The sequence below is a fragment of the Seriola dumerili genome, unplaced genomic scaffold (assembly GCF_002260705.1).
Source record: "Seriola dumerili isolate Sdu_G_001 unplaced genomic scaffold, Sdu_1.0 BDQW01000081.1, whole genome shotgun sequence".
Taxonomy (NCBI): domain Eukaryota; kingdom Metazoa; phylum Chordata; class Actinopteri; order Carangiformes; family Carangidae; genus Seriola; species Seriola dumerili.
The window spans coordinates 1,739,009-1,764,375 of record NW_019174336.1 but is presented as its reverse complement, the minus strand read 5'-3'; the positions used below and the strand labels follow the sequence as shown (position 1 = coordinate 1,764,375).

Sequence of the window (25,367 nt, the reverse complement as noted above, 5' to 3'; positions counted from 1 at the left end):
TGTTAATATTCTGTTTTCTAATTCAGCAACAAATCCCATGAACACACAGTTTAAATGAAGGTGCGTAAAAACTCTTTAGTTTAATGCATTGAGTTTGATGGAGACACTGTAAAACTGCAACTTATAGAGACTGAAAACAGCATTTTCAACCAATGTTTTTTTAAGTTAGATGAATTAAATGTAAGCATGGTTCATTTTGAACATTTTCACCTCCTCTTCTATTTGTGTAAATTGCATCGAATTTACATTAAGTAATTTGTTAGCATTAATACAATTTATATTTTAATACATAAAAGGAAACATAACATATACTGTATATATAATATACCGTGTAATTTGTTAGTATCAAACTTCCTGTAGTACAGCAAATTTAAACATGGTTTAACTTCAACTTTACAAACCAAGTGAGAGGTAAACAGTTCCTGAGACATTAGAAAAAAACCTGACGGTCCACACTTTAAAAAAAACAAAAAAAAACAATTTGTTTATGCATTTGAAATCAGTTTCCAAAATACCTAACTTCTGTAACAGTTCACTTCAGCCATTCCTCACAGACACTACAACTCGTGCTGTGTCTGAAGAAAGTTTCCTCACGGTTTACAAAAATGACAAACGACACTCCTGACAGTTTAAACACAGTCCATTAAACCACCATCTTCAAAAAGACGTCCTCATTCAGTTAACATTAAAAAAACAATTAAGCTCCACACTGTAGCTCATATACCGGAGCACACAGTGGACCCCACTGCTAAGTGACTCACTGCACTGCAACTGCACATGTCCACTACACGTCACCCAGAGCAACATTACCAAAATTCAAAGGAAAAAAGATAAAGAAGCAAAGACATGTTTTAAATGTGTTTAAGGCTCTGATTGTCCTGACAACATGGTTCTTATATCCCTGGAACACTGACTCCCTCCTGTGCTGTAAGCTGAGGTATTTCTGAAAAATAACCACATAAGTTGGAAGCTAAGACGTGTAATGATGATGTCACAAGCCTGTAAATAGAGAAAGAGAAAATATTTTTATGTTTGATGATTTTTATGTTTAAAAAATGACAGTGTGTCAGTATTCTGAGGAAACCTGCTAATTCCAATGTTAACCTACTGCTGGGATTTTCCAGATAAGAATGAGTGAAGCTACTGAGACACATTCCTCTCCTGCAGTTCTCTGCATCTACAGAGTTTAAGATTATTTTTTTCATATGCAAAAAAAAAAAACAAAACAAAAATCAGAGTTTTCAATTTATCCAAACTTGTAATTTTCCTGTCAGTGGAAATGCCACTGAGCTTAACAAATATATTTGCAACCTTATATTCCAAAATGTCTCCACACTGGAACAGTTTGCACAGGTGTTTGTGCTCCTCAGTTTATTGGAGTCCTGTAACTTTTATGAATCCACATTCCCCAACTTGTCCACCTGTGCCCTCTTGTCTTTTCCAAAGCCCCGTAAAATGCTGCGTCTGCCCCTATTTTCCACATCATATCTCAGCCACACTGCAGTCGTGTCCACAAAAGGTTTCCAGTAAACAGAGAAAGCCTGGACCTCCTGCACTCTGTCAGTCGTGTGCTGAATCCCTCCGAACCTTTGTAATTAAAGCAAAACGCATGGATGTTAAAGAACACAGTCATTTAGGCTGCTGTGGGGATGACATGCATCCTGTTGAAAAGAAAAATCGCAGAGACATCCCTCCGAGACGTCCTGTGTCTGCCAAACTTCATTGAAGAAACACTGATTTATTTTCAACCTTGAAACTGCTTTCATAGGATTTAATGATCCACCTCTGTGGATAATTTGGCTCCAGGCAAAAACCCCCTCAACGAAGTTATTAGAGAAATTAGCCAAGAAACATTAGCAGCAGCAGATCAGCTTTACTCAGTGTTTCTACCAGTTTGAATCACCTGGTCTGTCTGATGATAATTCAGCTCCAGGTAAAAACCTTCTGAAGGGCTGGCTGACTGACTGACTGACTGACTGACTGACTGACTGACTGACTGAAGGAATCCAATCCAGGAGAAGCTGATTGCAAAAACACCTACTGGTGGTGAAGGCAACAACTCCCATGATCCCACACTACTTCACATCACCAAACACTGTCTTTGGGTATTGGCTTTGATGGAGAGACCCCTAGTCGCAGAAAATGGCATTTGAAATGAGTTTTTGACAAAGGGCCTCAACATCAGGGAGAAACTGATCTTTATAAGTATGTTTCCATATTATACCATTATATTACCAGCAGTGATGAAGTAACTGGGCTTCCATCGCAGTGCAAAATAGAAGCTTTTCTTTTTTTCTCTCTTTTTTTTTTTTTTTTTTTTTTTTTTTTTAGAAAAGTCAACAAAACACAATAGTGGATGTTCTGTGTTTCCTTTAAGTGATGTTATGTGAATGAAGCTGGGATTCTCTTCTCATGATATTGTTCCAATTAAACCTGATTTCCAGCAGTCTGCCTCTCTGTCGGAACTGGCTCCCTGGGGCCTGAAACAGCAGGAGACACAATTTAAATTTGTGTTTTTCCACTGTGACTTGAGTAATGAGCTCACCAAACAACAGCAGCTGACCGTCAGTCACTGGCAACGATCGAGAAGAACAGGGTCGTTTTGCGTAATGATGGATGCTTGTATTAATGCTTCAGCTCATGTTAACCACCACATGAGGCGTGCAGCAGCGTTAGGGAAGAACTGAAGTAATGGGTATTTGATTGGATGAGTTCTGTCATCTCAGGCCCATACAGACTCATGACATCATCCTTTACCTCTTGTTATATGTTCAGTAAAACCAGAAGCCTTGTGCACATTAAAGTCCTTGTTAAATGTTACATTAGGGGCCATGTTGGTCTGTTGTAACTGTTTTCTATAAGCCCAGAGAAGCTACCATGTAGTACTACATGTGTATATGTCCTACTGTACATCCTATGGCAGTAGCAGAGCTTCAGCTGCTTGGTGTGTTGTAGTGAGGTAGCTTGTTCTGTGTGCTGGAGACAAACCACGGATGTGGTTCTGTGGAGCCTCCACATCTGTTCTCCATTGATGAAAGTGCATGCACACAGTCAGAGGAGATTCCCACAGGAAAACAGACAGTGTGAGAATCTACTGATTTTATGATCAACAGGAGCACAAAGCTGCAGCTCAATGATCAACACTCAACCAGAGACCTCAGATAAAACACATGTATCAGTCAGTAGATACTGTATGTGTCTGTGATAGGATTCAAACAGGACTACACAAAGAGGTCAAGGTGAGACCAGAGCTGGAAAGAGTTGCCTTAAGGAACAGAGCTGTTGTTGACAGTATTAATAGAGCTAGTATTCATTGTGACATAAATCAGAGGAGATTTATATTTACAGTCTGTACAAAAAAGAAAAAAAAGATGGAACCTATTCATGTCTACTAATCAGTCTGCTAATGAACTTCAGCTGCAGTGATTTTCCAGTGTAGCATTTAAAGCCTAATCAGGCAGAACCGTCGGGGGTTATGAAACACTATAGGTTGCATATTACCTCACTGCTACAGGAGCCCTCACATCAGAGTGTTGGCACGATGTAGTGATGGTGAGATGGACTCCTGCAACCTTTCAATAGCTGTGTCCCAGTTCAGGGGCCGCCTCCTTCAGAGGCTGCATTTAAAGACTTATTGCGACATGGCTTGTGACTAAACTGTCCCATTTCGAAAGATCCTTCATATGCGTCCAAAGAAAGCTCCAACAGGTGGATCCTTCATGGCCCAACCTCTTCCAAGATTCATTCCTCACTGGTAATGAAAATACTATGGCAGCAAACAACACTGACAGAGAGCCTGAGGATTACACTGTTAAATGTAAGTACTGGGTTTGCAGCTCAGTTCAACAGCTGAGGGTACAACTGTTAAAACCAACAGTCTTAAAACCTCAAGTTTTTGTGGAAAAAAGTTGCGTGTTGTCAAGGTTGCTAGCCAACAGGAGCCGCGCTTTGCGACGCAGTGGTACGGGCCGGCACAGCTGGAGACACAAAGTGGAAATCCTCCGTAGACCAGACTGTCTCATTTCAGTTCAGACGCCTTTGTAGGCCGCGTCTTCTGAAGGATTCGGCCCCTGAATTGGAACACAGCTAATGTCTTCAACACCAGGATTAGCAGGATTAGCATCACAGGGGGAGATAGGAAATGTCTGCTCCTCATTAATTCAACTCATTGTTGTAGATGGTGTTTAGCCATGATGAAATTACAGGATATGATCTGTAATAGTCATGGACATTCAGCAGGATGAAGAAAACAACCCACCCGGGGGGCACTGGAGAGTTAACCGGGTCAAAAACCGTCCTCCTACTCAGAGACTCAGTTATTATTGAGTCAAACCAAATCACTCAGTGTGATTTATATTTCCTGAGGATATCATTGTCTCTGATATCCATCAGGAATGAACGTCCTTAAATTTCAGTTTGCTTCAGTATCACATTGATCCAGTGATAGATGTAAATCCATTGGTACACTGCAAACAGGAGCTGTTAATAGCTAACCCATCATACTTTTTAATGAGGGCATTTTGCCAAAATGTAAACGAGCCCAGGCTAAAAACAGAATGGCACTACATGTCTGTATTACAACAGCATGTTTGATGAGCTTTCTCTGGGTCGCACTCTCCCGATGGCTTCAATACTGTCATCATATTGGTTTACCAAATAGGCCTGTATATTTAGATTTAAAAAACTTCCTCACATTTTCTCACAAGAGTAAAATTTCACACTGAGCTGATCACATAGAACAAACAGCTTCCTGCAGAAAACACTCAAAGAGCCATGTTACAGTACAGTACAGTAAATACAGTAAAGGATATACTTCCAGACAGTTCACAGAGAAACTGAAGGTGATTACAGCTGTCATCATCCATAACATACCAACAGATTCTGGAGCGTTGCTGGGATAATTAACTTTAATGTATTTACTGAATTTCAAATTACAATCCCTCACACTGCTGCGCACTGAAAAAGTAATCAGATTACTCTAAAGTGCTGCTAAGGGAAGTTTATTTCTCTGGGTAAATGGAGACCCGCTATGTTCATTGTGTTCAGGTACTGCAACTTTAAAGCACATTTTGTCAGGCTGTAAGGTTAGTCTGTCGCAAGGCCGGTATACGTGGCGACATAACCAGGTTTTAAAAAGCTTAGCTGCAGGAATTGAAGATTTACGGAGGCAGGCAAATTTAGGAGGGTCTAAAATAAAGAGAGTTGCAATCAAGTTTGTTCAAGAGGGAGAGAAAGTTGGTAAGACAGCAAGGAGGCAAGGCAGCTTAGAGGATGCTTGTGATTGGGAAATGCAGGTAGATTTAGGAGGAAAGCTTGTTGTTCCCCAGGAAATAGCCAGTACAAAGCTAAGGCCTGACATAGTCTTGTGGTCTAGGAGTAGAATGAAAGTATATTTCATAGAGCTGACTGTTCCGTGGGAGGCTTCAGTTGAAGAAGCATATGAAAGGAAAAAGCTCAGGTATGTAGAGTTAGGGGCAGAAGCAGAGCAGCGAGGATGGAAAGTTAGGATTTGTCCAGTGGAAGTAGGATGTAGAGGATTTGTAGCAAGGTCTGTTGTCTCTTTGGTGAGGGAGTTAGGAGGAAGTGGACAGAGTGTGAGGAAAATAGTAAAGGACATGTCAGATGAGGCAGCAAGATCCAGTCAGTGGATTTGGATGAGAAGAAGTAATGGTAGCTGGGGGCCCAGCAGGGGGAGCACTTAGGATAGACAGACTCTTAGGAGAAGCAAGGAAGAAAATCCAGGAAGAGGAAGTGTTTTTAATTGGGGGGTGTGGCCTATGTGAGCCTCTTTGAGACCATGCGGTTAGTTCAGGTGAGTTGGCCCGTATTGTTTGTTTGTATTGCTTTGAATTGGTCTGTAGTGTGTCTTTGACTGTTTAGGTGAGTTTATTTGTTTTAGGTGAGTTGTTGGAGAGTGGGGGAGTAGGGGGAGGTAGAGCACAGCCTAATCCAGCGGGGGAGAGTTTAGCTTAAAAAGGCATCTCTCCTTGACTCTACCTCCCTCATTCAAAATGGCCGCCACTTTCTCCAACTGGTTAGGGGAGTTTGTTTGCGAATCTGCTAGTGTGTTTTGTCCGAGTTGATGATGTTGTTTGTGGTAGCATAGGCAAGATAAAGGAGAAGATAGTTGTGGTGTGAGGAGCAGTGATGGCTGGCATTAGGGGAGTGACTCTGGGACGCCAGTGATCACTGTCCAGCCTCCTGGAGGTGTCGTGGGACTCACTAGACGAAACACTGGTGAAAGGAGGTTCCCACCTGATGACCCCAAAGACATGTTAGTTATCACTGCTCATTAGTCTGTATAGCTGAATTAATAGTTATCATAGGACTTAGGATGTTAAGCTTAGGGAGCTATTCACTGAGTCTGGTCCATTTTCTACAGCACAAGTTTCTTGTGTTTACCTTAAATTCAAGAATAATGTCATCTCAGCTCTAAATAGTTTGATTTCAGATATCTGATTGTTCAGAATAAAATAATTGGGATGGCTAATCAAACATGAACTGTGTTTTCTATATTGTCAATGTACCGTATATCTAGATGCATTGTGTGTATAGTATTGCCAAATATGTGTGTGTGTTTCCCCATCGACTTGTACTGCACAGGGTTTTCCTGACCACCATGAATACATAACCATTGTTACATAACTTCACCCTTTTATAAAAAATAGTTATTGAAGTCACGAGGAAACCAGAATTAGCAGCTCTTCTTCTGTCTTGGTTTAACGGTTGTTTGTGTTATACTGAAGGAAAGATGCTGTCGGCTTTTATGTGCAACCACAAATTGATGTGGGCAACATGCGGCCAGCGGCCAGCATTGTGCTGGTATAGATATAAAATGTGAGAAACACTTTTATGTGGTGCTCAATAATTATACTTTCCCATACCACTGTTAGAAATTCAGTAGGAAATAAAGCAGCCAGTCACACATTAAACAGATATCAGACAGTAGAGGTTTTCCATCCTAGAATTTATATATACTATTTATTGAGTTGATTTGTTTGCATGTTAAAAGATACAGAATTGTTACAGATACACTACATATACATATATACACACAAACAGACTTACATCTATATGCACATATGTGCATTTACATTAAACAAAGTGTACAAGAGGTAAGAAGGTAGGCGGTCCAGTGTCCCTTCTTGACCTCTATTATATTGTTTGTTTTCATCTATTATTTTGATATGCTATATTCTGTCAAGAGTGTATTCAATGTAAATTTAACAGCATATTACATTACATGGTTTATAATTGTGCATGACAACCCTCATCTCTAATTATTATTTTATTTGAGATCAGTCAGTAGTCTCCTGATACGTCCCTCCATAAGAAGTATAGGGAAAAAATAGGAAGGGTAATGGATTCCCTAGAACTGTCTGATTGCTACCAAATTTTCTGTAGATCATAATTGGAACAAAAATATCAAATGTTGTATTAAGCTGGTTGATGTCTTATTTAATTGTCAAGATATTGGCCAGTTAACTTCATTTTGCTTAGCAGCAAAATGGCCAAGACAGATTCACCAACCATCATAAACCAGTAGTTGCCTTGCGTCCATGTTTGGGTACAGGTCTACTGAAGCATTTTGAGCCTGACCCATAGGAGGCGCCACAAATACCAAAAAAGAAGTACCTCAAAACCCAGTTGACAGAATTTCACAAGTTTAGGTGTGCATGCTCCGGAAGCAAGAATTAACCAAAATCTGAAGCTCCATATAGATTGGTGAAAGTGGGCGTGGCCTATCATAGATTTGCTCATAACTCAGGATGCTTTTGAGCAATTCTGATTAAGCGTCCTGAGATATCTCCTGAACACAGATTCATTCACATCTGATGAAGAGGAGAAAAATAGTGGAACACTGAGTGCACAATTATTCAACTTCTGCAGGCTTCATGATGGCGAAACGTGTGTGATTGGTTTCACAACTAGCTGAAGTCACTTTGTTTGGCTTTGTGAATCTTGAAACCCGCGGGTTTAAACTGGTCTGATTGAACGTCTTCATTCTGTTGAACACAAAAAGGCTTAAAACCTGCTAGAACAAGCTAGAAACATGAAACTGCCCAGAAACCGAAAATAGTTTGCAAGTGCTTCCCAAGAAACATGAGTCCAATCGGCCAGATGTTGGTGCTGTAATTAAGGCCCAAGAATGCAACTTGAAAGTCAGCTCAAATCCAGCTCAATATGCTCTACTAAACAGACTCTTGGACCATAAAAGATATTATCCAATAAATTTAACAAGACATGAACCTAACTTGACATTGGGGCTACATGTTATAACAACATGCACTGTATTTGTCAGTTCCCAAACAGCTTCAGGTGTATTAACACAGCCCTCTGGACTGGAATAGAGGCGCCCCTAATTTACAGTAGCTTAATCAATAACTTTGTGAAAGCTTATTATGTCATAGAGCTCAGTCTCCGTCCACTGAATGCATGTGGTGGGGCTCCCTACTCTATGACGATACCCATAATAGATATAATTGGTTTGTTTTTCAGTGGAAAAGATGGTGTCCAGTTATGGCCCCAAACAATCCTGTTTCTGGAGGCTTTCAGCCTTGACTACAGTTCCTGGGCAACACTGAGAATATATTTAGTTTTGAAAGCTGCCATAGGTTGAAATATTAGCCACAACAGCATAATCACCTCCTTTCTGAGCTGGGCTGGCTGAGGATTTGTTTGTTAAACAACTGGACACATTCCTGGTTGAAACAGTAATATGTTGGGGATTTTACAGAATGATGTGGAAAATGGTGTCATCGCTTTTGCAAATATAAATATCTCATTGTTGGGTGTGCATCTTTCTGTCTGGCCGCCTGTCTATCTATCTAGGTAAAGGGCATGAACTTAATTCCATAAGTAAGCATTTTATCAAAGCAAAGCAAAGTGTCAGTGGTGGGTTCCACTAATTGATTTGTTGTCTTGTGTTGTCTCATCCAGGCATCTACTTGTTGGACATGATCTACATTGACTCAGCCTATCCTGCATCAGACAGTATCATAGAGACGGAGCAACGGACCAATCAGATGAACAACCTGCTGAGGGTCATCTCTGACCTGCAGATGTCATGTAACTATGGTAGGAAACAAATGACAACATCTACATTTTCCATTTCTTTTATTTGAAAATCAAGGAGTGAGACTTTTAAGGACCCAAACGCAGATGCCGATCAAAGTTTATTTAGACAATGAAATACACAAAAGTCTTTGATGCTGAAAAAAACAAGATCCAGAGTACTGGAAGGTAAACTTCCAAAAGAACACAAATGGGAAAGCTGACAGAGACAAAGAGGAAGACAGAGACTTAAATACACAGGGCAGACAATCTACAAGGAGGGAAACAGGACAAAGACAAGAAGTAAAATAACCACAAGATATGAAAGGTAAGTAATTAAAGAATAAAACAGGAAATGAAACGAATGTCCAACCATAAGAGTCTAAAAGTTCAAACATAAATTGTCTGTCAGGGCAAACCATGACAATTTGTTGATATAACTTGCTACCTATCTATTTCGAAGACCATCGCCACCTTGGATCCTTCTACCTATCCTCGAGACCTTATGTCAACAAACTCATGTGACTGACCTTAGGAGGCTTGATACTAGCTCCTGTCTCGCGGAGGTGACTAAGTTACAGCTGAAAATGTACGACTTGGAGGACAGATCCAGGACAGAGAAAGTGCGGCTGATCAACAGGCCCTGAGGACGATTGGAGAGGCGTCCTCCAAAAGATGCTGCCTCACTGGATGCCAGTGCTGAAGAACTCCCACAGCACTCTGTTGGAGACTGATAGAACACATCAGATTTTTTTCAACACTTGAGGACCATGGACCATGCTTTTCAGGCTTCTACACTACACAGACTGGCAGGCTGTCCTTTAGGACGCGAGGAAAGCCAACCCTAATCTCCCTGATGGCACCAGGAGTACAAGGAAATCCACGCCAAGCTTTGACAGAAGGGGATCCACTCGTTACTTATAGAGCCGGTGTTTCTGAGAGTGAATCACAAGGGCACGAAGCTCTCATTTAACTTGGCAGAACAGGCAAAAGAAGTGGTGAGATCATCGGTGCTGGGAGGGATGGTAGAAGAACTGGGTAAAGTCCACACACTCTCCAGCAGGAGATGGAACTGCATTCAGAGCTTTGACCACTCTGTGTGTGTAATCTAACAAACATGTACAAGTTAACATCCTGTGTGTGTCTTTTTATTCTTCTGATGCATTGACTCAGTTAACTTATTGGTACAAAGATAACATGGTAGAGATATAAGTTGGTCTAGAATATATCTTTTATTGCTAAGGTGATACTCAACTCACCCAAATATTATACTCTATCAAGAAGGACACTGAAAAAAAACAGTAGTTTGTTTTGAATAACTTTAGTTGTACATGTTCATTTTAGTTCATGTCTTAAGTAGATTTGACAGCAACAGTCAATCAATGTAACAGCTTCCTGCAAGACAGCATTATACTGTTATGTGTCATGTGTTATACTATATATGAGACAGGAATGGTTTTATAGATGAATGTGTTTGACCATTCTTTGTCTCTTGATATGATGCTGTTTCCAAGATTATATATTTTTATGTCATTTCCATTTGTATTCCACATTTCTCTCACTAAAAGAACATCCTGATAGATGTGGGTGTGCACACATTTTGGTACCTGGTGACATTTGTAGTTGACTGCCTGTCTTTTAATGTAAGTGGACATTCTGAGGAAGACTGAGTCAGCATCATAAAGCACACATTTTTATATAGTTTAATTTCTCAGTTTCCTTTAGTCAAAATCATTGAAAGCAAATCTGTACATAGAACATCATATTTTTTATCTTACATGACTTCCTCTAACCTTTCTGTCTTCAGATCATCTTGTGACTCTGCCACATGTCCAGAAGTATCTGCTGTCAGTTCGCTACATAGAGGAACTCCAGAAGTTTGTGGAGGACGACAACTTCAAGTAAGTTTTGTCTTTGTGCCTGGCATTGTGGGGGCAGTAGTCAACAGAGGATGAACCCTTTCCTTTGTGGACACTCCCCAAGGGTTTCTTTTGGCTCTCTAATGACCAGAATACCAAGACATTCACTTTGGTCACGTCACAAGCTTTTCTCTGGCACATGGAAACATGGAAGTGGGCGTGAAATTCATGGGGGTCAATGCACAGGAAGCAGGATGTAAAACGACAGGCAGCGGATTTTATCTTTCTCCACAGGGAGTTCATTCATCCAGCAGGCACTGATGACTTTCTCAGGCACCAGGCAGCGTCTCAGATCCTCCCTCAGGAATAGGTCTGGCTCTCTGCCAGGGCCAGTGACACTTTATCTTTATTTAACACTTGATTTTTGGGGTGGGGCGTCATTTCAGGACTCTGGTTATACTTCATCTCTTTCATAGGTTCACTTTTGTCAGACTACAGTGGTAGATAGGAGTATGCTCAAATGATACATTAGGCTTATTAATGAGTCTTAATTAAGAGACCTTCATTTGGATAATAAATATGATCATGACTTTATTGAAAGGTTCGGTCTGTATTGGCAGATTTGAAGCAAGATTAACTAACTCTTCCTCTCTTGAAATACAAGCTGAGTTCATAAGCAGCAAAGGCACCCTCACTGAGTTCAGTACACTCACTGCTGCAGCCTCACTCTGTCTTGAATTATGATGACTGATGTCAGCTAATTATTTAGTCAGTTTGCTCACTTGTGTGACTCTTCTCCACTTCTGCTACTGATACTTTTTGTTAAATAGACTCAGTTTTATTGATTCAATTATTTATTTCATGTTCAAATCCAGAAACATCAACAGAAATGACACAGCAAAAAGCTGATGAAGACATTGGCTGTCCTAAGACAGACTTCCCTAAAAAAACAGTTTATTATCCCCGGCTCTCCTCAGTATGTCCAAGTTGTTTTCACGTTCAAATTCATTGTAATAGCTTGTGATGCTGGTGAAACTACAACACCATGCAATATATGAAAGAAAGTAATTATATTACCTAGCGGTGATATTTTAAAGCTGCATTAATCGATATTTAGACCACTTTGGGGCAGCAGAACTAGCTGTAAACACAACACTGAATTATTATCACTCTGTGAAGTTAATGCAATGTTTTAGAAAGCAGTTCCTCTCAACACATCCAGCAGACAGAGAGCAATATTACCATGCATGTGGAGTCGTCTTGATAAATCAAAAGCCAACATTCACTTTCCTTTTACCTCTGTTTTAGGTCTCCACCAACTCCTGAGAAAAATATCTGTCTCTTTAGCTGCTGAATGTTCTGCAGCTTTGTTTGTCTAAAAACAGCAGTCTGCTGTGGCTGTGGGTTGATGGGAGCAGTTTTGCTATAAAACCGAAACATTGAGCTAAAAGAGGCTAAAATGCTCACTAAAGCTGAGGGGAACAATCACTACAAACACATTACATGTAGTCATTTTATCAATTATTAACAGAAAAACTATTCATTACTGCAGCTTTAATTGTTACATTTGAAATTAGATGTCCAATTCAACTTTCTTGTTGGTTGGTTTAGGAGTTTTCTAGTTTTTCTCTCTAAAAGCTGTTCTCAGTCTTTTCATTTTAACAACATTTAACTTTTGGGAAGAACAGTTATCAACAGCGATAAAGTGTTTAACACTGAGAGACTCACCTAGCTAAAATGCTTATCTAAATGTTTGCTGCAGTCTAAAATGTGCAAACAGAGAAAGACAAACAGCCCATGGGGCGCTGCACAATGACCACAGCCCTTTCAGAGGTCACCATTAACCTGAGCATACACACACTGACGTCAGTCAGAAAGGAAATACACTTTCCAGACCTGTGCGTTTGACTTGAAGTTGAAATGTGAGAGGAGCTTTTCTGCAGAACATGTGTGTAGGCGTCCTCTGAGCCTGTTGTCGGCTGTGTAAGACAATAATGTGTTAAATCCAGAGTCACTCCAGGGTCAGCTGGCTACGTCCAGCATGATGGAGGCACTGCTGAGAGGCAGTAAATTATATTCTGCTCCACCAGTTTCCATTCCTCGAGATGATGCAATGGAAAACAATAGGCCTGCATCAATAGGATCAAACAGGATACTAAACTAAACTAAAATTTAGACGCTGCATGAATTTAGAATTAGGTTGTATTCTTGTCAGCATTAGTTTTAAATGCAATACTACTGATTCTCAACAGTTCAGCGCCACAATATGGTCTGGAGATCACATTAAACCAAAGTCTGGCACTGTGAGCCCCCCCTCTAATAAAATAGAGACAACTGTGACCTCCTCTCACCCCCCTCCAGACGGCTGTCCCTCCCCACCAATGTGTGTGTCACAACAATGTTGATAAGACAATTTAAACCTTAATAATGTCAAAAAATACTTTTTTCAAATTAATTTTTATTCAACCTTTTTTGCAAAGCAGAAATAAAAAAGGCAAAACTAAATGAACCAACAGGAAATACCGACATACACACAAAATAAAAGGAGACAAAACAACTGAGATAAAAAAGAAAAGTGCATGCACATCACTACTCAGATCAATATCATTCCATGCTATATTTCCACATCTTTTTTCCAGGCCAGGTCTATTTGTCCTGACCTTGTCCTTTGAGCCTTAGTGGCTCCCAGGTATCTAAAGGACGGCTCCCAGATCTGGCAGAATAAGAGCTGGAAAAAGCCTCAAAAGCAATAATACTTGCAGGCCATCAGTATGCAGCCATTGATTAAGAGAGGGAACTTTATCAGTCATTAACATAACTAGGATACATTTCTGAGCAGAGTACAATAAAATAAGCAAAAGGTCTCTGGTACAGGTAATTCATCATTCAGTCCCAGCAGGCAAGTCCTTGCTCCAAGACATAGAGGATGCTTAAAGATTTTGTTAAGCTGTTGAATAATTGAAATCCAATACCACCAGACATGGAGTCAGCTCCAGAAACAATGAAGAAATTAACCAATAGCAGATTGACATTTAGTACAAAGATCTGATAGCTCTGGATTCATTCTGTGTCTGGCTTCATTGTAAATTGCCTCTCCCAGGCTGAATTCAATGTCGGACACTAGAAGGTTGGCTGCACAAGGCATTCCAGGCCACTGGTTCTGTTATTGCGCCCAGATCAGATTCCCACTTGCCTTTAACTTTATCAGAGTTGTCTGCCTTGAGGCTTCATAGCAGTTTGGTAATGAATTTAAGCTGCATAATATAGGGGAGATAGCAAATCTGACCATGAACCTTTTTAACTTGGACAGAGTAAAAGTCAGAACCTGTAGAAGTTTAAGGAAGTCATCATTAGTGACACCAAACTTTCTTTTTACTTGCTGGAATGTGAGGATTGAGCCTCCCTGAACCATGTCTCCAACTACTTTGATGCATCAGGCCCAAAGGCCAGGTGGGAAGTCAGGGTTTTCATGAAGCAGAAACAATTACTGTGTCCTTCTAGTTTCCTGACTTGCTGCCATCCATCTAAATAAGCTCATTCACAGTTGAGCCAGGTAGAATTAGGGTCATTTATCTTAGCCTTGGTCTTTTTTGGCACCAAATAAATTAAATTATAGGACTAAACTTAACTATGTATTCGCCAGCATGATTGAAAGCATTTGAAAGAAATACAGGACATGTGTGAGAACGATCAATTTGATCAGATGGATGCAAGCCAGTAAGGATAGGGGCAGGCTTCACCACCTATTGAGATCATGATTTATGGTTTGTAGGAGGGGAAAGTTGAAAAGTTAGGTCTATAAAGATCTTTTAACCATGGGGAGACTTTTATACCTACATAACAGAAACCTGCTGGGTAACAGCAAATGGTCATGAGATGTTTGCCATGGCTTCACTCTTAGAGAAAAAGAGAAGAACCACTGTCAACTGATTAGCTTTATGAATTGGGAATGATTGTTTTGGGGGAGTCTATATAAATCAAAATGGCATCAGTGTATAGTGAAATTTATAGCTGATGGTAATTTAATTCCTGTTATGCATCTTTTCATTTGATTGCAGCTAATGGTTCCATTGCCAAGACAAAGAGTAGTGGGCTCAGTGGGCAGCGCAATACTAAAATTACTAAACGTGAGTCTCTTAGTAATGACAGCCAAGAGAGGTGAGGTATACAAGCTCTGAATCCATTTAATGATATAAAGTTTTCCTCTAGACCAAATTTATGAAGCGTGGAAAATGTACTATTTATTTTATTTATGAAGCGTGGAAAAAAAGTAGGGCCATTCCAGACGGTCAAAAGCTTTCTCAGTGTCAGGGCTCACTCGCTTGAATAGGATAGTGTCGAACTTTTTATAAAATTTAGCATTGAACCGATCAGGGCCAGGTGCTTTGTTGTTAGGGAGTAATTGAACACAGTTCTTAACTTCTCTTTGAGTTTAAGGTCTACATAAATTTTCTTTTTGCTGGTTTGTAATTTTGGTAAAGTTACTTTGGGAAAAGAAATCATGTAAAGCATGAATGAGAATTGAATTGCGAGGCATACAACTGCTTGCAAAATATTTTAAAAATATTGATTTTATTTATTATGGTTCAGAGTTCCCTTTGAATGTCTAATATGTGGAATATTGTTGGTATAGGCCCTGTTTCAAGGAGATTAGCCAAAGAGCAGTTAGGTTTGTTAACCAATTCAGAAATCTTTTGCCCCACAAAATGTGTGTATCATAATTAGTCCATGGATGTAAGCTTTCCCAGGGTCGCATTTAAGATAAACACAAGAAACTTGTGCTGTAGGGATATACCAGGGAAATAATTCAGTTTTTCTTAAAGAATTTTTTTTAAACTAGGGTGGTGACCTATAAAAATGGGAACATGATCTGATATAATAACATCCCCAATAGTACAGCACTTACCTAATGAAATTGTAGGGGTCAGAACAAAGTCTACTGCTTGTTTTATGTATGTATGTGAATTCCTTATTATTAGGGTGTAAAATGCATCAACTAGGCCGAGTTCACTGTAAGTTCCTGATATAACGTTGGCTCTCTTTGTGCTGGTGGAGCTCTGTCTATCCCTGAAGAAAAGTGACTGTTAAAGTGATAGTTTGGGTTATTTGATGTGGGTTGTATGAGGTACTCATCCATAGTCAGTGTATTATCTGCAGTAGATCTGGTTTGGTGCCCTCCTAGTTTGAAGTGGCAGCCGGGAGTACTAGCTCAGAAGCTAAGCAATGTTCTGCTGTGGATAAGGACAGCAGGAAAAACATATTTTAGACACCTAAAAAAATCAATAAGTTCTGCAATGTGGTTCACTACGGTATCCTTTGGCCAAGACATGAGTAAGGGGCATTACAGAAGTCTAAACATGAAGAGTCAAAGGCATTAACAACTCAAATCAGATCTTTGTTAGATAAGAAAGATCTTTTTTAAATATTTCTGTGCATAAAGCAAGACTGAACAACCCTCTTTACTTGAGCATCAAAACACAGAGTCAAAGAAGGTAACATGTTTCACATTACCCGACAGTGGAATATTCCGCTGTATGTCATATGAATCACAATGAAATTGGATATTCTTCTAAAGGATGAAGTGACCCAGTGGGAACATATAGATTGAAAATAATAATGGGCCAAGGATAGACCCTTGAGGAACGCCACAAGTGAGATGGGTTACGGCAGCAAGAACTATGGGTCTTTATATCATCTATGTATCAAATGACAACTCGTAATGTGAAAGTTGTCACTTGTAGTGACAAACCCAGAGAGAATCATCCTCACCTCTGCACTTTCCCCAGTTTTAGCATTGTTCAGCTTTTGGTTTTGGTTTTACAGCCTGCAAATTTACTGTCTGCTTCAGTCTCAGCGCTCACATCAGCATTCATTCAAGACGCATTTAAATGCTAATGTTGCTCTGTGCCTGCTGTATGTTTACATCTTGTTGCGCTGGCCCCAAGTGACTTGTGCAATCATGAATCATAGTGGTGAGCAGTTTAGAGCCAGGAGACATCAGTACAATCCACCAGCCAAACATGTCTGAGCCCCGTCAGTCCTAACTTCTATTTTTACACCACCAAGAGATACATAAAATAAAAACAATGGTAACAAGTTTCATGGACTTAAGCTGGCAGTTCCAGCAAACACTCTAGTCTGCCTCAGTCTTAATGGTGCTTGGACTCCAGAGCCAGACTACACCTCAAAGGGAAAAAATCCTGTGGGGACCTTTGGATTGTCCTGCAGTGTGAATAACAGATGGTCATCATGTAACCTTCTTCAGCACTTTCCTCAGAACAAAAGCTTTAATCGGCTTAAATTGGAACCTTCTCTTTGTGTCAGATGGGGTCAACCACATATTAATAACAGTTTTATTTCATTTCAAATATCAATCAAGTTCAGTATACATATGTGTTTTTATTGGAATATATATGCCTGAGTTCTAGGAAAAATAAATAAGACTCAATGTTTCAGGCAAGCTAAGTAAAAATCCTTCATTGGATATTAGGCTCTGCTCTGACAGTTTGTTCCTTCAGTTTATATTGGATCAGGCCTGGTTTTTACATTTCAATTGAAATCTTCATGATCACAATTACTCCTCTGTATAAAATCAGTAGGTAACAATATGCTCAGGTTTAATATGTTTAGGTTTATGTTGTGATAAATGTTCACATTGCTGATGTTAAGAAGTCTAATAAGTTTGTGTAGAAAGTGTAGCTTCTTTCTGGTGTTAATTTTGTCAGCTGTTTTTAGATTAAGTCTTAGTCCTGAGATCAAAAGTCTATAATATTTCAACCTCATCTTCTTTACTTTGAATCAATTTTCATTCTTGTCATTGGTAAATAAACCCACTGACATTTTAGTCTAGTTTTGGTCAAGGCAAAGAAGGACTATTTTATTCAAACTTCAGAAACTTCAGCTTTCAAATAAAATTTTATCCATCCAATTCAGCTTTGCAGAGACTGTATCTGGTCTGTATATGGTTTGTGTACAGTCAATATGCATTTGTGAATGTGTCTGGAACCTCTAATCAAAGGGTGTTATCACAGACCAACCAATTAGAGCGACGAAACATGTGATTTAGCGCAAACCAACAGGTGCAAGTGCGGTTTTTCTTCTTTTAGAGAAAATACACTGTCCAATTCTTTTAATACTTTCGCAATATCTGATTCAGCACACCTTTATACATCATTGGTAGCCATTTTGATTGCTCTTCGTTTTTTCTGAACGGATGGAAAATTTAATTCAGTAGTGCCAGAGGAAGAAAATTGTTGCATTTTTTAAGCTGTGCATTTTAATAACTAGATATCACAAATAGACTACATGTTGCCAGCATCATCAAGGCCTTACTATCAAATGTGTATGTATGTGCTTCAGCATGAATAGCTTGTCTAAAACAGAGCTAGACGTTATTCAGTTTAACTGGCCGGGCTGCTGACTTTTCACTTTGGATAAACTTCTAGCAAACAATGTAGTATTGTCCCGTTGCTGTGAGATGCTGATTGATGACGTAACTTAAATTGATATAAGTTAAAAAAAAAAAATTAACGTCATTAAACATCGTTACCATTACCTCAGTTTCTGTTTGGTGCACCTTGATGTGTCTCCTCAGGTTTGTGGTATTCTTCCCTCCAGAGCCGATCTCCTAACAGTAATGTTACACCACACTCCCTTATTTTCTCTGCAGCATTGTATTTGACGTGGGTCCATGTTGACCTGTTACTTCTTTCTGTCCCCTGGGACCATCCAAGCAGCAACCCTTGAGGCTGAAAAATGAAGCCAACACTGAAGAACGAAAACCTGCAGTTCCCTTTAATGACCACTGGCTCCATTGTGAGTCAGTCACCATGGACTCCCATGTTTAAATGTCCAACTTTACAGCAGAAATAAACATGTTTACAGCCTGGTACAAAACCAGTTTCAGTCTCTAGAGCTAATTTCCTCCTTCATGACAACTCTTTATATAACTCACCTGTTAACATTTTATTAAGACTTAAAGTTGTGTATAATTGAGGGCTTGGCCTCTTTGAGTGACAAGTGGGTCTCAGCTCCACACACGCCCCACCTCTTTGAGAATTTTTGTATTAGCCGGGAGTTAGGGACAGAGTCAGACAGAGATGAGATGGCAACGAAGGAGCAGCCCTTCAGAAACCTGTGTGTGACGTCACAGAGGCTATGTTCATCTTTATGTATAGTCAGCTGGTACCACCATGTACTCTCCCCATCACTGTCTAAGGCTGGCCGAGCTAACCCTCCTTTTCTCCAACAATACTATAAAGACATTTAGTCACAGCTATTGTGGTTATTATGGTTGTTGACAAATATATTTCTGTACAACTTTTGTAAACAAAATGAACACTACTTCTCTCACAACCTCTGCAAATGCAACATAATAAGACATGTAAACTCTGGTCCACAGAAACAATAACACACACAGCAGTTTAAGACAAAGTGCCAAAGAGAGTTTGTAACATGAATCAGTGTAGTTGTAAATGAGTACAGTCTGTGTGTCGTGCAGCTCTGCTGGAAACTGTGGAGCCTGTTCCCTGGGCTGAGATGGTGAGATGGTCACAGAGCATTAGTAATGACAGCAGTGACGAGAGAGAAAACAGATGCACAGATCAAACCAGGCTGGCTGTATGATGTAATGTGGACATTACACATGACAGATTGTGTTTGAATTTTGTATGGCACTCCCCTTGTGTTTTTCTTTGGAGCCAGCACAGCCATTTAAACAGTCATTCATAAACACAACCAAACCCACTCTCAATAATTAATGACTATTTTACCCACAGTTCCTTCCACCCAATGTTTCAAGAAATACTTTCCAAATGTGGTGATGAGGGGCAGAATCCCATTTACCAAAGAATAACATTTATCTGGACTCATTCCTGTACTGGTAGAACCAAACTGAGCATGTGATGATAAACCTCTTAATTGCTTGTTTTCAGTTACAGATGTACATTGAAGACAAAAAATTGAACATATTGGATATAAGGAAACAATTTTTTTATTAAAAATACATAAAAAATAAATAAACAAAATAAAAGAACAACATGCACATTCTTCAGTGTGTGATACAGGCTATCAGACCTCCATATTGTACTTCATGTTAGTCCATCGAGGATGGACACTTAGATTATTTAAAAACAGTAGGGATGAAATACCTGAACATCAGTCATCCTGACGATCACCTGTACTTACTATGGGCCCCATACCTTCCTAAATACTACAAGACTGTTAGTAGCCCTGTGAATAAGCTGCCCACAAGAAGACATCTTAGCCAGTTCGTCCCTCCATTCATTAAAACTGATACGCTCTTTGTATTTCCAATGCCTTAACACTATTCTGCTCCCTGTTATCAAGGCCAGTTTCACCCAGGAGCACAGCTTTGATGACAATTTAACTTCAATTGGCAAAATAGCCAATATACATAATGCTGGACTCACACTGAGATTTGTCTCAAATACAGTTGACTATTTCCAACCATAACTTATGCACTATTTCACATTCATATATAGCACGTGAGACAGTGTGCCCCTGCCTCTGTTGCATCTCCAACATGTATCATCATTCCTAAGCCCCAACCTTGACATTTTTGAAGGGGTCCAGTAATTCCTATTCCGTATTCTAAAAAAGATAAGGTGTGTCTGCATGTCCCAGGCTATGGACAACCAAGATTTTATCACCTTGCTCCAAGCCTCCCTGTGAATGGATATTCCAAGACATTTTTCCCAAGTGTTCTTGACACCCTCGTAGTTTGGGGATTGGTGTTTTCTAAGCAGACTATAAAACCTAGATGTCCCCCCTCAAAGTTTCCAATTTAACAGCCAAAACACCTGAATGCAAGCAACAGTTGTAAGCTCTTTCTATCTACAGTCGTAATACAACTCCTCAATTGAATAAACTTCCAAAAATCTTTCCTGGGTATATTATATAACACAAGCTGTTCAAAAAAAGGCAAATGATTCCCGTCAAACAGGTCTTCCAACAGCATTATTCCCGCTCTTACCCAGTTTTCCCACAAAATAGATTTTTTATTAATTTTCAATGACTTATTGTACCATATTGATGATCCTTTAGTATGATAGGGATTGATGTTACATACCATGCCTTTCTCCAGTTATATCTAGCAAATGCCAGAAAAGGGTTCCTATTTGGTTTGTCCCCTCCTGTCTGAGTAAGAAAAGCCTGTATTGAGAAGGGTTCCACCAGTCTTTTCTGCAGTGCTACCCAGGCAGGGGCAGAGGCATCTGGAAGGTTTGATTTACATAACTGACTGAGTGAGAAGGCATAATGGTACCAATCTATCGTTGGGCATCCTGGTCTTCCCTCCTCCACTTATCCAGACATACTTTATCATAGTTTAAACACCACAGTGACATCAGATCCAGTGGTAAATGATCAAAGGGCTTGCCAGGATGATGACGGTGGACACCCACTGAGCAGCAGATCCTCACATCAACTAAAACATTACAGCAAATTTCCGTCAGCCATCATTTTGATGAATCGATCATCGTTTGGAATCTAAATCGTTGGAAAATATCAAAACTTAATAATAAAGCAATATCCCGTGAGAGGGAGTGATGTTTTTCTGAATATCAGCACGGCTGTGATTCGCTCATCGGTACGAGGCAGCAGTGTTACAAGCACCATATTAGTTAAAAGTAATAAGCAACAACGGATTATGATTAGTTTCTTTACGCTACGCCAACACAAATGGTTCAGCAACTGGACTGGTACTGGACTGTTGCTAAGCAATACAAACATTTTCCTGATCTGATGATGTCATATGAGCGCACCTGGAGGTGTGCGCTGAAGTATTCAGGCTTCTTCCCTTCATCCTCTTCTGACGACCAAACGTCATTTAATTCAAATGTTATTTCTGGAAATATTTTCATCTTTGTAAAGTTTGTTACAATCTAAGACAGATAACGACCATTAATTAACAGTTAATAGAACATGTAGTTAAAAGTTCCGGTGCTGTAATACTGTATATATCACCACTCATGGAATGACTCTCATCCAAGCAAATTACTTGGTTGGAACTAACTTTGGTATAAAGTGTCATAATAACAGTTGTACGATAAAAATGACGTCAGCTGTGAACCTGGCTCTTTGCCACTGGATGATGCAATATGCATGCTGGAATGTGTGGCTACTCCGAGTCCACACACACAATCAGTCTAACTAGTGACACACTGGTCATACAAACATTCTTATTTCCTACATGATTCCAAGATGTTAAAAAACACAAAACATCAGGGAGGAAATGTGATCATTCTGTGCTGTCTGCAGAACTGACAGTGAGGTGACCTGCTGTGATGTCATGGATCCGGTTGTAATGATGCACATGTGTTTTGCCTTGCATGATATTTTGTCAGCCACCAAGACAAATTAAGAAAAAGGCAGAAGCAGCTTTTGTCTAAGAGGTTCAGTAGAAATTCTATCTAAAGAGCAAATGCTAAGCTAATTATCTGAAGTCTTTAATTTTCAATATTCAAGTTAAAATCATCATACATATTAAATATGCGCATGGTCACCACAAATCTCCAACATGTGTAAGATAAAGAGCCAAATATAAGACGAGTATTGTGAGTGACCTGTGACACGATGTCTACACAGGCTGCAGCTCAGTCAGTGTTACACAGGATGTGTTCAGGGACAGTTCTGGGTGTAGGTCAGCCACATTCTGGCAGCGCTCAGAGCCCAACACACCATCACTGTAGCTATGAGAATAAAATGGAAGAAATAAACTTGAAACGTAAAAATATGCCTCAGGTCACAATAATACGTGTAGAGTGTGAGTGAAACACTTCCTGTGTGGACAGGCAGTTAGATGGCTGATTGGCTGGAAATAAGAATTAAACCAGCGAATGTTATCTTTCGAGTCACACATGACACTTCATACCTGTGAATCTTGCAGATCCAAATAATGACTAATGCTCAGTGAGACGCACCAGAGGCTGGTTCAGATTTTTCTTTAATTATCTTTGGGTAAATAAATTGCAGCTGCACTAAAAAGGCCTGTAATTAGCTCTTTTCTTAGCAGTTCAGAGATAGAGTTTAGACCCATACTTACCGCATAATTTTCTGGTTAATTAACTCTGTAATTAAACTGCTGGACTTAATATAGCAGCAGTGAGTGGGTCTCTGTCTGCACAGTAGTAACCATCAGCTGATCAGAGAGCAGCACTGGGCTGGTGTGTCTGACGAAACCGTTTGTGTTGCAGGTTGTCTCTGAAGATTGAACCCGGCAACAGCTCCCCTCGCATCGCCTCCTCTAAAGAAGACCTGGCAGGTAAGACACAGGAGGCCGAGTCACACTGAAGCATTGTCCTTTGTCAAAATTATTTAGTTTAAATTTTAATAACATCATTAGGTTTTCTTTTCATATGTCAGAGCGACAACATGAACTGTTTCCACCATCATCACAACCACAGTTTGAATATATGAGAGTGGATCTTCTCATCAGATGCAGAGGATCTTGGTGCAGCTTTGTTTTCACTTCATTATTCAGTTCAATCCAGTTGCGTTAGACTTTCTTGTTGTCCATTATTTTAACAGACAGGGTTGTAAAAATTTTAATAATAATAAGACATATGCTATTTATAGTATTTAATTTTCAAAAACAAGTCAGATTATGAGAGAAAAGATAAATAGACACTGACAGTGTGTCACTTTTCACGTCGACACCACATGAACCAGCTGAGTTGAGCCTAAACAGGCAAATATGAACAATGCAATTTTACAGAATTAGACAGTTACAATTAAAATATGGACAAATAATTGACAAGAAAATAAACTGATGTGAAATAGCCTGCTGTAGCCTGAACTCAGGCCTCCCTCCTTGGATTTAAACCGGGTGCTTACATCAGGGCAGACTGCTGCAGAGCTGATTGTCATCCTCAGACAGACGACTTCTCGTGGCTGTAATTTTGTTCTGAAGGCTGAACTGGCAAGACTCTCCAAGGCCTTACATCCGTAACATGCTGGATGGTAAGACGTGTTGCTCTGAGGGGAATTTTGTCACCTCCATGATATAGTCTGCGCGTCCGCCTGCATGAGTGTGACGCCAGAGAACCTGCCGTCTGACTCTGCACTAATCTGTTAAACTGACGGACGGCCTTCAGATTTCCCGTGACTCCCGACATCCACGTCTGTGCGCTAAACAAAAACGTATTAATGCGTTGTGCCTCGTTTGTTGTTCAGTCGGTACGATTAATAAAAGTGATCCACTGTTGAGACAAGAGAGCATCAGACGTGAGATGGTGCAGCTTTCTGCAGGCGGCTGTACTGACAGTTGATCGGTTATCTTTTGGCCGTGTTGGAGGAGAAACAGCTCACTTCCTGCTTCTCCTCCAGCCTCCCTCACCTCTCTGTGTTCTCTGACGTCATCGTGGAGGTGAGGAGGCTGCAGTGAACATGTCTGAGAACTGCAGACAAATGTCTTTCCTCCTGCGTGTGTAAACTGTGCCGACAGGCCGTCGCAGTGCGAGCTGAGTGAAAAGTTCCATGAGGACATGTTGCAGAGGGCCAGTCCACTTCCTTTATTTTCCTCTCTCGTGTTGCGCTGGGATTTTGAGGGTGATTTGGAGTGGGCTGGGGTGATGTAATACTGCAGGAGCGGTCCAAGAGCTGGATATAGGTCAGGATAATAAAGAAGAGCCACATCAAAGACAGCACGGTGTTCTGTGGCTGCCTGTGTGAGAGCAAGGCTGTCCTCTACATACCGTATGTATCAGTGAGGACATGTGGTGTCTTAAAGTGGTGACACCACTGTCCAATTACAGTGGGCCGAGAGTTTCTGTAGGTCCAACAACAAGTATTCAGACCCCTTCACTTTTTGCACACACTATTGTGCTGTAGATCTTTTGTAGATTTTGTGCTGTTCTTTTTTGGCATCTGACAGTTGCAGCGAGAGAGACACAGGAAAGTCAGGGAGAGAGAGAGGACGACATGCAGCAAAGGGCTGCTGGACAGACACAACAGTGTCTAGAGTTTTTACTCTGAATGGAGCAACAACAAAAGCATCCAGTGAGCAGCAGCTCTGTGTTGATGAGAGAGGTCAGAGTTCAGAGGTCAGAGGAGAATGGACAGACTGGCTGGAGCGGACAGAAAGGCTACGGTACCTCAGATAAACTTTACAACTGTGCTGAGTAGAAAAGCTTCAGAGTGAACAACACGTCCAACCTACAACAGCATGAGACCACGTCAGGTTGCACTTCCTGTCACCAAGACCAGAGACCTGAGGCTGCAGTGGACACAGACTCACCAACACTGGACAGCTGAAGACCTGGTCTGATGGATCTGGATCTGTGCTGAGGCAGCAGATGGTGGAGTCAGAGTCTGAATCCATGGACCAACCTGCCTGGTGTCAACAGGCCAGGCTGGTGGTGGTGATTGTGAGCTCGTCTTCTGTGAGGATGTTGCAATGCATTATGAGCCAGGTTGATCATTTATTTGTTTGTT

At 40.3% G+C, this 25,367-nt stretch overlaps 1 protein-coding gene across 1 annotated transcript in view; it reads left to right on the top strand.

The window, feature by feature from the left end:
- Positions 1–25,367, top strand: part of ralgps1 (Ral GEF with PH domain and SH3 binding motif 1) — a 97,992-nt gene that overhangs the window by 52,251 nt on the left and 20,374 nt on the right. Inside the window, exons 8-10 of the mRNA XM_022744518.1 lie at positions 8,941–9,078; positions 10,862–10,955; positions 23,129–23,196. Coding sequence (XP_022600239.1) covers positions 8,941–9,078; positions 10,862–10,955; positions 23,129–23,196 — 300 coding nt within the window. The remainder of the gene's footprint in view (positions 1–8,940; positions 9,079–10,861; positions 10,956–23,128; positions 23,197–25,367) is intronic.